At 45.0% G+C, this 16,594-nt stretch overlaps 1 protein-coding gene across 4 annotated transcripts in view; it reads left to right on the top strand.

Moving 5' to 3' along the window:
• The window catches only part of kif9 (kinesin family member 9), a 176,104-nt gene that overhangs the window by 38,910 nt on the left and 120,600 nt on the right, over nt 1–16,594 (top strand). For all 4 annotated transcript variants that reach the window (XM_078540862.1, XM_078540861.1, XM_078540859.1 and 1 more), the window contains one exon: nt 16,056–16,139. In XM_078540862.1, coding sequence (XP_078396988.1) covers nt 16,056–16,139 — 84 coding nt within the window. The remainder of the gene's footprint in view (nt 1–16,055; nt 16,140–16,594) is intronic.

Raw genomic sequence — 16,594 nt, 5'->3', positions numbered from 1 at the left:
CCTGCGCATACAAGTGCATCCAGAAAGTCACAAACGCCATGTTCACGAAGGCACACAACTTTGTGCATTTCGATGGGGATCAGGAAAGCCAGGAAAAGAACGCTGGGATTTATGCAGATGTCTGGTTTTCCACAGGTGCAGGGTGCCATCGACTGCACTCATGTGGCGCTTAGATCTCCATGACAACAAGCAGTGCAGTATGTGAACAACAAGGGCTTCCACTTGCTGAATTTTCAGCTGGTCTGTGATCACAGCAAACCCATCCTGCAAGTCTGCACACGATTCCCAAGGAGTTTCCACGACTCCTACATTCTCAGTAGGTCTCAGATCCCTGATGTCTTCCAGGGTCCACAGAGGCTGCAGGGTTGGCTCCTCAGGGACAAGAGCAACCCACAGAGGACGTGGCTGATGACACCTGTGTGACAGCCTCAGAGTGCAGCAGAGAGAATGCACAATGTGGTTCATGCTGCAACTCGCACTTTGGTGGAGCAAACCATAACGATGTTGAAAATGAGGTTCTGTTGCCTGGACCAGCCTGTTGAAGCCCTGCAATACAGTCGAGAGAGGGTATCACACATCGTCATTGCCTGCTATGTCTACACAACCTGATGCTGCAATATGGGGAGGGTCTGCCTGAGGGGGAGATGGAAGAGTTGCATGTCTCCTCCGATGAGGAGGGCATTAACAGTGATGAGGTCCTCGAAGGCGAAGATGATGGCGATGAGACCATTGTGTTGTCCAGACGAGGCAGACATGCTCAGGAGACCCTCATAGCCACTAGATTCATGGAGGATGATGACAATACGCAGTGAGGACGCTCCATAGATCCTCACATTGCATCTGTGAACATTAAACTCCTTTCTGGCTGACGGCAGCGCACATGCTCTCCGTGATAAGGCTCCTGTCATGAAGACACAGTGGATGCCATGGTCCCTACGTTCCAGGAGGATGATGACAACATGCAGTGGGGACACTCCATAGATCCTCACATAGCTTATGTGAATGTCTGACTTCTGTCTGGCTGATGGCAGATCACTTGCGCTCTGTAAACAGGGTCATATCATGGAGATGCAGCAGGAAATTTTAACTTCTCCTGATCCTATGGCATCCTTTGTGAGCTGAACCCTTTACAACCACACTCACCGGACACAGATGCTGATGAGATGAGGGGCCAGCCACACCTCAAAGGCACTGAGAGTACACGGAGAAAATAACAGAACTCTGTGCTGTCGGCCTAGGACATTCTGCAGGCATGACTGATGTGTCCAGTGACTGTGAAGGTGCATCATCAGTGTGCTGGGAAGCATACTGCACAGGGTAGAGGCCCTGGACTGAGACACCTGCCATTATCTTGTGCAGGAACCAAACTTTCACTTCAGACTGACACGAACACTGCTTATCATAACAAGGAGCCATAGGCAGGGAGACATTGTTGGAAGTTTATTTACAATAGTCAACATTATGTACATGTGAGTAACACCCATGCCCACACAGTGAAACTGCATTTTCTTAACCTTCCTAACCCTACTGCTATGTCTTGGTGTTCCCTGACATCCACAGCGGAGGTGAAGGCAGCCTGCTGACTGCTACGCCCTGTCTGTGATGGCCTTGGTGGGCAACTTCTGGAGGGCCGAGACGTGGAGGGCCCCAGCCTGCTTTGGGTGTCCTACTGTGGGGCAGGTGCACCCTCCTTGGCCTGTGGAGCTGGACCTGATGGGGTCGCAGGAAGAGGGGATTTGGATCAGCTGGACATTCCCAGAGTCACCTGGGTGTGGAGGGCCCCGGGGTGCCATGCTGCTGGTCCTCCTCCCTATGGGTTGCCAACAGCCCTGGCTGAGTCCTTGAGGAGAAGAGGAAGCTGGAGAGAGATCCAGCTGCCTCATACCCCTCTTGCGCTGACACCGTTGGAGGCCAACTGTGGTGTCAGAGATGGAGTTCAGCCCGTGCAGCAGTGCAGGACAGATGTTCTGGACTAAGGTTTCATGGCAGCCGCCATCTTGCCAGTGTGTGTTGCTTGGTGCGTTGGCATGACGGCGCATTCACCTTGGACTGAGGGCGGACGGACTCCTCCATCGTACCTTGCAATCTGAGGAGTGCAACTATCATTCCTTTCTGTTGTTCTCGTCATTGTCGCTGCAGGTCTAACAACTGATCGAGGACTGATTCCAGAGGCTCACTATCTGACTTGGACTCAGCAGATCCCCTGCCTCCAGCAGTCTTCTGAGTGCTGGCGAAGGAGGTGTGTGTCACTGTGCTGGTGGAGGGTGTGGATGAGCACTGTGACGGGTCTTCGAGGGACATCCTGTGTTGTCGGCGCTGGAGTTGGAGCCAAGGTTGCCTGAGGGCAACATGGCAGATGTGCCAATGAGAGAAAGTGGTGTTTATTAGTGCGTGGCCGCCATGGTATACAGAACAGTGGACTAACAGTTGAGTTGCCAGAGGGATGATCTGCTGCATGATCCTTGCTTGGATGCTTGGCGCTGACCTCGCCATCGCTGCAGGAATGGTCCACATCCTCTCCGGCTAGCTCAAACACGCGTTCTTCGAAGGGAGTGAGGACCTTGATGTCCAGCACTCCACCCCTGGTCTGGGATCTCTCACTTTTTATTGTGCATGATCCTGTCCTGCATAAAGACAAATGGAGAGAGTGTGAACAAGACACATGCCCGGCCAAATGAGAAGGATACCAGGTGTGCATGTGTGTGTGCTGAGTGCAGCCATGGATGAGGAGGTGATCCAGAGGAGATAAGGCCAGATGGAGATGTGAAGGTGTGTGTGAGACAGTAAGTGGCAATGTCCCTTGATCTGGCAGTGAGTGAGACGTCAGTGAATGTGTAATGGGCTTGTGAGTGTGTGAATTTAGAGCGATGAGATGGTTAACTTACACTCACAGCACAGATTAGATCGTTCATCTTCTTTCTGCACTGGATGGCCGACCTCTTGTAGGCAGCGTTGGTACTGACCACCGCCTCCCAAGCTGGATTGGTGATGTTTCTGCCCCTCCTGCAGCCAGAGCGGGGGCAGAGGACATCACAGCCCACCTCCATGGTGTCCAAAAGATGTTCCAGGGGCTGTCTTCTTGCCTTTCGGGGCCATGTCTTCTGTGCAGTAGTCCTGGGAGATGAGCATGCAACTGCAGTTTTAATATGGCACCCGGCATGAGGAAGTGGCAAGGTGATGGCATGGCGGGGGAATTGGTGGCTGCCGGCCAGCAAAATGGCGTGCTCCCCATGAGTGAATAATTAATGAGGCGGGAAGGGGACGAAATGGAGTGAAAACCCACCGTAAATCGACTTTTCTCCCACCCGCAACCGCACTTTGGGACGATTCCGCCCAAGGCGTCTATATTGCTTGCGAAGAAATGCAGCCCAGAGAATTGTTTTGTTTTGGAAGTTAAAGCTACAATTAATTTAAAAGCATTCAGTGAGCCATGGAAGGCTAGGTCATCATGGAGATGTGTGGGGCTTAAGAAAGTTCTCGGGTTTCAATTCATCTGTGTGTTTGCTGGGGGAGTGGGTGTTCTGCAACAGGGGAAAATGGCCATACCGAAAAGGTGCTGCTGTTAGAATGTTCCAGAGAGCAAAAGTGTTTCTGTTAGCTGGCTCTGTGCAGTTAAGGCTCAGGAGAAGTCCTGGGGAGCTGAGAAGGTGGCAAAAGGTCACTGGCTCCATGCTGGAAAGAGTTAGGGTTCAGAAGAAGCCCTGGGAGTCATTTATAGCTTGGTGTAGCTAGGGAGATTGGAGCTTGGTAAAATCCAGGGGCAGTGCCAACCCAGTGAAGCTAGCCAGCTACTGAAGGGCTGAAATTGCGCCAGTAAGTATAGACTGGAGTGCAGACTTGGAAATACAAGGGAACAGAATCTCGTGAAATGAGATTGCAGCCCTGGGAGGTGTGCAGTCATTGAGGCAGTCTGAGCTGGAGCAGCTTTGAAGGAAGTCAGAGGCTTGATCTTTGGAGCTGAAAAGTTTGGAGTCCCTCGTGGGAGAAAAAGAGTTTCAACAAGATTGAGTCCATTCTTTCTCTCCTTGTCCTGTCTCTTCCCACCTACATTCCTGATTACACTGATGCCTTACATCATATTAACAATTTCCAGTTTTCTGGCCCTAACTGCCTCCTCTTCACCATGAACGTCCAATCCCTCTACACCTCCATCCCCCACCAGGATGGTTTGAGGGCTCTCTGCTCTGAACAGAAGCCTGAACAATCCCCATCCACCACCACTCTCCTCCGCCTGCTTAATTAGCTCTCTCACTAAACAATTTCTCCTTTAACTTGTCTCACTTCCTCCAAATAAAAAGTGTGGCTATGTGTACCAACATGGGCCCCAGCTATCCCTGTCTTTTTTGTGTGGTATGTGGAATTTTCCTAGTCAGGCTCCCTCCCGCAACTCTTTTTCTGGTACATTGATGACTGTATTGGAGCCTTTTCATGTTCTCATCTGGACCTGGAAGAATTTATCAATTTTTGCCTCCAATTTCCACCCCTCTGTCACATTCGCATGGTCCAACCCTGACACTTCCCTTCCCTTCCTTGACTTCTCTGTCTCCATTTCTGGTGATAGACTGTCTACCAATATTCATTACAAGCCCAAGCCCACTGACTCCCACAGCTATCTCAACTACAGCTCTTCACATCTGCTTCCTGTAAGGACTCCATCCCATTCTCCCAGTTCCTTTGCCTCCATCACATCTGTTCCAATGATGATGCTACCTTCCAGAACGGTGCTTCTGACATGTCTTCCTTTTCCTGAGCTGAGGTTTCCCCCCCACTTTGGTTGACAGGGCCCTCAACCACGCCCGACCCATCTCCCTCACCTCTGCCCTCACCCCTTCCTCTCCTTCCCATAACCATGATAGGATTCCCCTTGTCCTCACTTTTCACCCACCAGCCTCCGCATTCAAAGGATCATCCACCACCATTTCTGCCAACTCCAGTACGATGCCACCACCAAAGGCACCTTCCCATCACCTCCCCTGTCACTGTTCCATAGGGACCGTTCCCTCTGTGACACCCGGGGCAACTCCTTCATCACCCCCAATACCTCACCCCTTCCCGTGGCACTTTCCCATGCAACTGGAGAGTATGTAACATCTGCCCCTTTACCTCCTCCCTCCTCACCATTCAAGGCCCCAAACACCCCTTTTGGATGAAACAGCGATTTACTTGCACCTCATTCAATTTAGTCTACTATATCCACTACTCACAATGCTACATTGCAAAGACTAAACACAGACTGGGTGACTGCTTTTGTGGAACACCTTCACTCAGTCTGTAAGCAAGATCCCGAGCTTCCTGTCGCTTGCCATTTCTATTCACCATCTTGCTCTCAGGCCCACATTTCTATCCTTGGCCTGCTGCAATGTTCCAGTGAAGCTAACGCAAACTGGAGGATGAACACCTCATCTTCCATTAGGCACTTTACAACCTTCTGGACTTAACACTGAGTTGAACAACTTCAGACCATGAACTCTGTCCTCTGTTTTGATCTTTTTAATTTTATTCCCTACCCCTTCTCCCCACAGGCCCATCTGTAACTTGTTCTTTTATGTTCTGCTTTCACAGAGCGCTGACACTTGTCCTGCTGTTAACATAATTTGCTAACTTGCCTTTATGCCACTATTAGCACCTTCTTTAGTCTTTAACACTACCATTAATAGCCTTTGTCTTGTGTCCATGACGTCTTTGTCAAATCTTTCCTGAGCTCCCACCTATCCCTGGCCTTTTTTTGCTCCACTGCCCCTACCCACTCTTCAACAGAATAAAATCCATCACATTTCTACCTCTCTTCAGCTCTGAAGAAGAGTCATATGGAATTGAAATGTTAACTCTGTTTCTCTCTCCACAGATGCTGCCAGACCTGCTGAGTTTTTTTCCAGCATTTTCTGTTGTTATTTCAGATTTCCATCATCTGCAGTATTTTGCTTTTAATCAAGAGATTTGTTGACTCATAGTGTTTGCCGACGTCTGGAAGGGTTGCTGAGAAATCCATGGAATCTGTCTTGATCGCAGTTGCTATTCATTGTACAGTGTGGTGTATTGGACCACAGTTTGCCTGTTATTTCACATGAACCTCATATTAACCCTGAACGTTGGAGTATAAGATAGATGTTTTATCTTTACATCATTTATTTGTTTATTTATTTATTTTTATTTGTTCAAGACCCGTGGAACCTTGAGGCTTTATTCTTTTAGCAAGTGTCTTGACTCTCAAATGTCTACTTTAAACAAAACGTTATTGGTCCCTAACTGGATCGTACCAATAACCTGGGGGTCTGGTCAAGGATCATAACATAAATCCTGGAATCTTTGTGGGATTTCGAATATACATAAATACAAATGCTGGTGCATGCTAATTAAGGTTGATAAGATTTCGACGGTGAATTTTACTATACTGGTTGGAAAGCTGAATGGCTTTGTCAATTGCTATTACTTTTCTGGAGATGAATGATTTATCCCTGAGTGATTTGCAACTATTAACCAAGGCTAGGTTAATTACACTAGCAAAAGAGTTAGGTTTAGAATTAAACGCAGGGAGCTAAGAAAGCTGATATCCTTGAGGTAATAGCACAGCATTTTGAATTAGAAGAAGAAAAGCCTTACACAGGTAAGTTAGCTAGAATTCAGGGCAGATTAAGTAGTTTGAGCTGGAGATAGAAAAAGAGGAAAAAGAAAGAGAAATGAAAAAGCTCGAACTGGAAAAAGAGAAATGAAAAAGCTCAGACTGGAAAAAGAAAGAGATAAAGTTTGAACCTGAGCTCCAGAGAGAGGTTAGCAAGGGAGGAAAAAGATAAGTAAAGGGAAAGAGAGTTTCAAAGAGAAAAAGAACTCAAAGCATGAACTGGTGAAAGAAAAGCTTAGGTAGAGAGAGACGAGAGACCATTAAAGAGCACGGAGAGAGAAAGGCAGAGGCCATTAAAGAGCACAGAGAGAGAGGCGGGAGGCCATGAAAGAGCGTGAGAGGGAAAAGATCACGGAGAGCAGCTGATTGGCGAGTAGGATTTGTGAGTATTTCTAGGCTTTAAAGTAAAAGTAAGGTCTTTAGTTTGTGTTTAGGTCTCTAGCCTTTTTTCTCTTTTTCTTAAAAATAACTTGTTAAGTTTAGGATCGATACTGGTGCAAGAAATAATTACAATAAAGTCTAAAGGGGATTCTTCAAGTGTAAAGAGCAGGGATACTAGAATGATTAATTAATAAATTAAATTAAATACGATAGTGATGGCAGGACGGGTGATGTGTTGCTGCTGCAGCATGTGGGAGCTGCTGGACACCAAGGTGATCCAGAGCGAACACTTCTGTAGTGTGTTTGCAGCTCAAGGAACTTTGGATCTGAGTTGAGTAGCTGGAGTCTGAGCTGAGTTGCAGACGTTGTGCCACATTAGGGAGGGGGAAAGTTACCTGGATAGTTTGCTCCAGGAGCCGGTCACACCCCTCAGATTAGGTAATCCAAATTTGGTCAGTGATCAGGGACAGGAGGGTGTGACAGCAGGTATGGGGACCCAGGGGGAAGCGTCCGAGGAGCTACGGCCCCTGCAACTGTCCAACAGTTACAAGGTTCTTGCAAGCTGTGTGGACGAGAGTGGGGACTGCAGGGAGGATGAGTGAACTGACCACGGCACCATGGTACAGGGAGCCATTCAAGTGGGAGGAGGAAATACGAACGTAGTAGTGGTAGGGGACAGTATAACTAGATGGATAAATACTGTTCTCTGCAGCCATGAGCATGAGTCCTGAAGGTTGTGTTGCCTGCCTGGTGCCAGGGTTAAGGACATCTCTGCAGGGCTGGGGAGGAACTTGGAGTGGGAGGGCAGGGATCCGGTTTCGCCATCCATGTTGGTGCCAATTACATTGATAGGACTAGAAAGGGGGTTCTGCTGAAAGAATTTGAACAGCTAGGAGCTAAATTAAAAAGCAGAACCTCGAAGGTAATAATCTTGGGATTACTACCTGAGTCACGGGCAAACTAGTATAGGGTAAATAAAGTCAAGGAGTTTAATGCGTGGCCCAAAGATTGGTGTGAAGGAGTGGGTTTCAGTTCATGGAACACTGGCACCAGTACTGGGGTAGAAGGGAGCTGTTCCGGTGGGACAGGCTTCACTTGAACCGTGCTAGGACCAATGTCCTGGTGAATCAAATAACTAGGGCTGTAGAGAGGGCTTTAAACTAAATAGAGTAGGGGTGGGTAAGAGTTCTGGAGAGGGGATACATAGGCTTACAAAGCAAAAGGATATGGCAGCATTGCAGGGCAGCTATTTAGGTAATAATACCCAGAGTGTGACAGGAAGGGACAGAGTGTACAAACATCAAAAAACAGCAGCAAATAGATTCAAAGAGGGAAAAAATGGTAAAAGGCAAAATTAATGGCTCTTTATTTAAATGCACGTAGCATTCAGAACAAAATAAATGAATTAACAGCACAAATAGAGGTTAATAGGTATGATCTTATAGCTATTAAGGAGAGACATGGTTACAAGTGATCTAAGCTGGGAACTAAATATTCAGGGGTATGTGACTTTTAGAAAGGACAGGCAGGAAAGAAAGTGTGGTGCGTTACTTTGTTAGTACGAGATGGAATAAGTACAATAGCAAGAAATGATCTTGGATCGGAAGATGTAGAATCCACATGGGTGGAGGTAAGAAATAACAAGGGGAAGAAGACACCAGTGGGAGTAGTCTATAGGCCCCCTAACTGTAGCTATACAGTAGGACAGAGAATAAATCAGGAGATGATGAGGGCATGTAAAAAAGGCAGTACATTAATCATGGGTGACTTTAATCTTCATGAAGATTGGGAAAATCAAATTGGCAGAGGTAGTCACGAGCAAGAATTCATAGAGTGTATTCAGGACAGTTTCCTAGAAAAATATGTTGTGGATCCAACCAGGGATCATGCTATTTTGGATCTGGTAATGTGTAACAAGGCAGGTTTAATAAATGACCTCAGAGTAAAAGATTCCCTAGGAAACAGTGACCATAACATGGTAGAATTTAGCATTCAGTTTGAGAGTGAGAAACTTGGGTCAGAAACAACTGTGCTAAACTTAAATAAGAATGACAAAGGAATGAGGGCAGAGTTGGCTGGAGCCGACTGGGAAAGGAGTTTAGCAGAAACGACAGTTAATGAACAATGGCAGACATTTAAGAAAATCATTCATGACTTACAACAAAGATATATCCCACTGAGGAAGAAGGATTCTAGGAAGAGGATAAACCAACTGAGGTTAATCAAGGAAGTTAAGGATAGTATCAAATTGAAAGAAAAAACATACAAAGTGGCAAAAATTAGTGGTAAGGCAGAGGATTGGGAAAGTTTTAAAAAGCAACAAAAGGCGACTAAAAAATAATGAGGGAGAAAATAAATTTTGAGGTGAGGGTAACCTAGCAAGTAATATAAACATGGACAGTAAGAGTTTCTTTAAATATATAAAAAGGAAGAGAGAGGCCAAAGTGAACATTGGCCCCCGAGAGAACAAGGCTGGGGTAATAATAATGGGGAACCAGGAAATGGCAGAGCAGTTGAATAAATGCTTTGCATCAATCTTCATGAAAGAAGACACTAATAGCATTCCAAAAATATGAAATAATCAGGGGGCAAAAAGGGGAGAGGAAACAAATACAATAACTATCACTACAGACCAAGTACAAGGGAAACTAATGGGGCTAAAGGCCGATAAGTCCCCTGGACCTGATGAATTGCATCCTAGGATATTAGCTTTTATTTATTCATTCACGGGAGGTGGGCTTTGCTAGTTGGGATGCATTTATTGCCCATTCCCAGTTGCCCTTGAGAAGGTGGTGGTGAGCTTTCTTCTTGAACCACTGCAGTCCATGTGGTGTAGGTACAACCACAGTGCAGTTAGGAAGGGAGTTCCAGGATTTTGATCTAGTGACAGTGAAGGAACGGTGATATATTTCCAAGGCAGAATGGTGAGTGACTTGGAGGGGAACTTCCAGGTGGTGGTGTTCCCATCTACCTACTGCCATTGTCCTTCTAGATGGTAGTGGTCATGGGTTTGGAAGGTGCTGTCGAAGGAGACTTGGTGAATTCCTGCAGTGCGTTTTGTAGATGGTACACACTGCTGCTACTGTGTGTCGGTGGTGGAGGGAGTGAATGTTTGTAGATGTGGTGCCAATCAAGCGGGCTACTTTGTCCTGGACGTTGTCAAGCTTCTTGAGTGTTGTGGGAGCTGCACTCATCCAGGCAAGTGGAGAGTATTCTATCACACCCCTGACTTGCGCCTTGTAGGTGGTGGACAGGCTTTGGGGAGTCAGAAGGTGAGTTACTCGTCACACGATTCTTAGCCTCTGACCTGCTCTTGTAACCACAGTATTTGTATGGCTTGTCCAGTTCAGTTTCTGGTCAATGGTAACCTCCAGGATGTTGATAGTGGAGGATTGAGTGATGGTAATACCATTGAATATCAAGGGGCAATGGTTGGATTCTCTCTAGTTGGAGATGGTCATTGCCTGACAATTGTGTGGCATGAATGTTGCTTGCCACTTGTCAGCCCAAGCCTGGATATTGTCCAGGTCTTGCTTCATTTGGACATGGACAGCTTCAGTATCTGAGGAGTCGCGAATGGTGTAGAACGTTGTGCAATCATCAGCGAACATCCCCACTTCTGACCTTATGATAGAAGGAAGATCATTGATGAAGCAGCTGAGGATGGTTGGGCCGGGGACACTATCCTGAGGAACTCCTGCAGTGATGTCCTGGAGCTGAGATGACTGACCTCCAACGACCACAACCTTCTTCCTTTGTGCTAGGTATGACTCCAAGCAGCAGAGAGTTTTCCCCCTGATTCGCATTGACTCCAGTTTTGCTAGGGCTCCTTGATGCCACACTCAGCCAAACGTGGTCTTGATGTCAAGGGCAGTCACTCTCACCTCACCTGGGGAGTTCAGCTCTTTTGTCCATGTTTGAACGAAGGCTATAATGAGGTCAGGAACTGAGTGGCCCTGGCAGAACCCAAACTGGACGTCAGTGAGCAGGTTATCGCTAAGCAAGTGCCGCTTGATAGCACTGTTAATGACCCCTTCCATTACTTTACTGATTATCGAGAGTAGACTGATGTAGTGGTAATTGGCTGGGCTGGATTTGTCCTGCTTTTTGTGTACAGGACATAGCTGGGCAATTTTTCATATAGCCAGGTAGATGCCAGTGTTGTAGCTGTACTGGAACAGCTTGGCTAGGGGTGCGGCAAGTTCTGGAACACAAGTCTTCAGTATTATTGCCAGAATATTGTCAGGGCCCATAGCCTTTGCAGTATCCAGTGCCTTCAGCCGTTTCTTGATATCAAGTGAAGTGAATCCAAGTGGTTGATGCTACACAGATAGTGGATGCACTGGTAGTAATCTTCCAAGAATCTTTAGATTCTGGAAAAGTCCCAGAAGATTGGAAAACTGCCAATGTAACACCCTTATTCAAAAAAGGGGGGAAACAAAAAACAGGTAACTATAGGCCAGTTAGCTTAACAGCCATCACTGGGAAAATGTTAGAGTCTATTATAAAGGATGTAATAGCAAAGCATTTAGAAACACATAATATAATCAAGCAGAGTCAGCATGACTTCATGAAGGGGAAATCATGCCTGACTATTTTACTGGAATTTTTTGAGGAGGTAACAAGCAGGCTAGTAACCAGTAGATGTAATAAATTTGGATTTCCAAAAGGCCTTAATAAGGCTACATAAGGCTACTTAATAAGATAAGAGCCCATGGTGTCAATGGTGGTATATTAGCATGGATAGAGGATTGGCTAACTAATAGAAGACAGGGAGTTGGGATAAGGGGAACATTTTCAGGATGGCAACCTGTAACTATGGGGGGGCAACGGGGACCAGTGCTTGGACCAGAATTATTTACAAATATATTAATGACTTAGATGAGGGAAGTGAATGTACTATCACCAAGTTTGCAGATAATAGAAAAATAACTGGGAAGGAAAGTGGTGAGGATGACACAAAAAATCTGCAGAGGGATATAGACAGGTTAAGTGAGTGGGGAAAAACTTGACAGATGGCATATAATGTGGGAAAATGTGAGGTTATGCCCTTTGGCAGGAAGAATAGAGGAGCTGAATATTATTTAAATGGAGAAAGACTGCAAAAAGCTGCAGCACAGAGGGATTTGGGAGTCCAGCATTTAATGCCCATCCTTAATTACCCTTGAGAAGGCGGTGGTGAGCTGCCTTCTTGAACTGCAACAGTCCATGTGGTATTGGCACACCCATGGTGTTGTTAGGGATGGAATTACAGGATTTTTGACCTAGGTTACAGGGTGAGAGTCTAGTAGTTCAGGTAAGAAATTGAGTCCCATTCCGAGCTTTGAGATAACAAAGAGTCTTCACATAGTGCCTAAATTCACCGAAGACAGAGCTAAGAGATATTTTTATCTCATTTGAAAAGGTCGCTACAAAGCTAAAATGGCCAAATTACACATGGGCTCACATTTTGCAAAACATTTTGGTCGGGAAGACTATGAATCTATATTCTAGCCTTTTGGAAGAACAACCCTCAAATTATGAGGTAGTTAAAACTGCAATACTTAATGTTTACGAGCTTGCCTCTGAAGCATTTCAGTTGAAATTTCGGACATAAACAATGTATGTAACATTTATAGAATTTGCTAGGGAGAAAGAAATATTGTTTGATAGGTGGTTTTGATCACTAAAGTTAGAACAAAATTTTGAGAATGTGAGAGAGCTAATAATACTGGAAGAATTTTGAAAGAGCATCCCAATGGCTATTAGCTCACACCTAGAAGACCATTGGGTTTCTAAGGTAAGGGAAGCAGCGGTTCTGCAGATGGGTATATCATGTAGGCTGCGAGGGGGCAGCAGATCTCCATTTGTAAACCCACAGGAAAGCTGGAGGAATAGAAAAGAGTCTAGCTTTAGGGAGAAGGCAGAAGCTTTCCAGTCAATAAAAATGATAGCGAAAAGGATAAAAGTGGTGTAATGAAACCAGTATGCCTTTATTGCTATAAGATGGTGCATCACAAAACCAATTGTTGGAACTGAACGGTAAACCAGTGGCAGTAATAGGAATGCTTAAGAGTCTTCAGAAAAGGTTATACCAGGAAAAGAAATGGGTGTTAAATCAGGAGCATTGGTGCAAGTGACACGAATTTCCACAGGGAAATCTGCACTAGAAATTAGAGAATGTAAGAAACTAATTGCATCTAATGTTTTCAACTTGAGAATAGATACCGATGCAAAGCATTATAAGGGGTTTATATTTGAAGGGGAAGTCACTTCATTTTTGTCCAAGAGCCTAGAGATACTGGTTCAGCTCAGAGTTTCTTTTTAACAAAAGATTTGTATCTTTCTTCCGAAATTTCACTGAATCGGAATGCATTAAGAAGATAACATCAAATCTGTTATATTTCATAAAACTACCCTACGCATACGATATACACAATAATCACCCCCATTGTCCAAAACCTGTGGAATCTTGAGGTTTTATTGTCTTCGCTAGTGTCTTGGAAACATTATTAGTCCCTAACTGGATCATACCAAAAACTTCGGAGTCTGGTGAAGGAACATAGCAATATCTGAAACAGATGGAAGGAAATAACACAGTGGCCTTGTTCTTCTGCTTATATCCACAAGTGTAGAGGGAGACGCTGAAAGAATTTCCACAGGTCAAGACTGAACAAAGGAGGCCACCACCATCTAGTGGTAGGATGGAGTACTCCAGCCAGGCTCATTTAATCCAGAGTTAAAATTCTGGGGGTAATTTTACAAAATGCACTATTAGGTGAACAATCTCACTGCATATATTTGCAACAACAGGAGTCCAATGACTACGATCTTTCAGCATTCTCTGTCAAAAGGCAAAGGTTCCCTCCAGCAGAACAAGATCAGAAAATAGTACTCTTGCTTTTAATTTTGAACCTCCAAAATGAATTTGGCAGGAAAATAAACTAGTACATTAGCAGTATTTTCATAACATTACGAATGGTTATTCTATGCATTATGCATAATTCATCATGAATGCTGTGTAATCCTTCTACCTCACTGTTTTGTGACATACAAACCATGCTTACAGCTACAAATTTCTAACACCAGGGGCAGAATTTGTACCTTGACGGGCGGGCATGTGCCCGAACCACTCGAGCATAAAATGATGCGTGTTGACGTCGGGCGAGGGTCCTGACGCCAACGCAATATTTCGGTCAGCGGGCGCGCGCGGGAATTGGCAGTGCGCCCGCCGACAATTAAAAGACATAGAGTCACATGAGGGGACATGTTTTATAACATTTAAAAAAATTTTTTTTAAAAACTGTTCTGTGCCTCAGGAAGATTTTCAAATGTGCAGTTCGCGCTTGCCTTCCTCCCCACCCGCACAGGCAGTGCTGAGCGCTGCCGCTCACGTTTCATGCTGGGCGGGCCTTAATTAGTCTGCCAGCGTGAAATCATGGTCCAGCCCTGATCGCAGGCGGCGGTCGGCTTCCCGAACACCCCTGCCTACCTCCCGCCAAACCCAAGGGCAAAATTCTGTCCCATATGTAGCTTCACAAGCTCCAGATTTCTATACCTGTACAAGCATCAAAAGCTATAATGTCCATAGTTACTGAGCCACCCAGATTGCACTGGAGTCTCCTGGAACAAAAGATTGATCTCCTGGACTATTGAGAGCATGCCCGGGAAAAAAACTCACATTACCTGCGTTATGCTTGCGCTGCATTCAGAAGAAACGGGTGCAATGCATCAAGAATATGTGCCCCTGTCATGTGCGTCTGAACTGGTAAGCAACGTGACAGATCTGCACGTAGAAAATTCTGATATCGGAGCAATCATCATTGACCAACAGTCAACAGGATTTGAAGTCTCGTAACTCCGGTAGTGGGTTCAGGATGGTTAGGGTGGGCAGTTAGATGATGAAACCAGTGAGAATATGGTCCATCCAGAATTGGCAATTCAAACAGCATCCCTATTGTACTCCAAGAAAAGTTTACTTCAGCCTGATTGCCCACGGCCAACACAATGGGAGATCAATTCATTGGTTACGTGATTGAATTCAGGGTACCACTGTACATAATTTTTAACATAAATCTTTACATTATAGGATCAAAATCACTGAAAATGGGTGCCTTCTAAATAGGATCATCCATGTATAGATTGTATTCCTATATTTATACAGTTGTTGTACCCCTGTATTTATAACAATGTAGTTTTTATATTATATTGGGTAGAAGTCATAGGTTTGGAAGGTACTGTGGAAGAAGCCTTGGTGAGTTGCTGTAGTGCATCTTCGTACATACTGCTGTCACTGTGCGCTGGTGGTGGAGGGAATGAATATATCAGTAAATGGGGTGCCATCCTGGATAGTGTTGAGCAAGTGGAGAATATTCCATCACACTCCTGACTTGTACTTTGTAGATGTGGACAGGTTTTGAGGAGTCAGGAGCCGAGTTACTCACCACAGAATTCTTAGCCTCTGTCTTTCTTTTGTAGCCACGGTATTTATATGACTGGTTCAGTTAAGTTTCTGGCCAATGGTGACCCCCAGCGTGTTGTTCCTGGAGGATGTCATTGAATGTTAAGTGGAGTTAATTAGATTCTCTCTTGTTGGAGATGGTCATAGTCTGGCACTTGTGTGGCATGAATGTTACTTTCCATTTATCAGCCCAAGCCTGATTGTTGTCCCAGTCTTTTTGCATGTAGGCACAGACTGCTTCATTATCTAAGGAGTTATGAATGGAACTGCTTGAGAGTAGACTGATTGGGAATTAATTGGCCAAATTAGATTTGTTCTGCCTTTTCTGGACAAGACGTACCTGGGCAATTTTTCATATTGCCAGGTCGATGCCAATGCTGTAGCTATACTGGAACAGCTTAGCTAGGGATGCAGCTAGTTCTTCAGCAGAAGTCTTCATCACTACAGCAGGGATATAGCCTTTGCTGTATCCAGTGTGCTCAGCTATTTCTTGATAACATGTGAAGTAAATTGAATTGGTTGGAGGCTGGCACCTGTGACATTGATGGCTTGCCTTCTAATAACCTCTTTGCGCCTTGTTGACACTGCTTTGACTGTTAGTCTTTCATGTTACAGGGTGAAACTAACCGAATCATTGCATCCCACACAATGAATAAGAACTCCTCCAGGTCTCACTGCATCTTCACAGTGTACGTTGAGGTAAGCTCAGTTTTGATCCTTTAGGCTTGTAGCCCGCTGAACTATTCCTTCAAACAGGAATAGATTCCTGTTACTAATGGACCAATCTCACAGGCTATCTGAACAGATTCTACACGTTTCTCATTTATTTAAATTCTGTTCATTTTGAAACTTGAGCTAACAGGATAAATGCAAAAAAAATCGGCGTTGTGCAAAACTACATTTTGTGTTTTAAAGCAAACTGTATTCACAGAAGCGAAATACCTGTGTTCACAGATCTTTATTAATATTGGTTGAAATGCTAATGAGTTAGGATATCTATACTGGATAAAATAATGGAAAAAAACTGTTAGGAATTGATAAACACCTCACAGCCATTGTATTGTGATTGTCTAAGGCAAGATGTTCAGCAGGAGTTGACTGGTTTAAATCCTTCTTTCAGGTTGTGAACACAGGAAGATAAACTGAGACAATTA

Source organism: Cetorhinus maximus, chromosome 4 (genome assembly GCF_964194155.1).
Source record: "Cetorhinus maximus chromosome 4, sCetMax3.hap1.1, whole genome shotgun sequence".
Classification (NCBI taxonomy): Eukaryota; Metazoa; Chordata; class Chondrichthyes; order Lamniformes; family Cetorhinidae; genus Cetorhinus; species Cetorhinus maximus.
The sequence above is the reverse complement of the archived record's forward strand: the minus strand, read 5'-3'. Positions and strand labels throughout refer to the sequence as shown.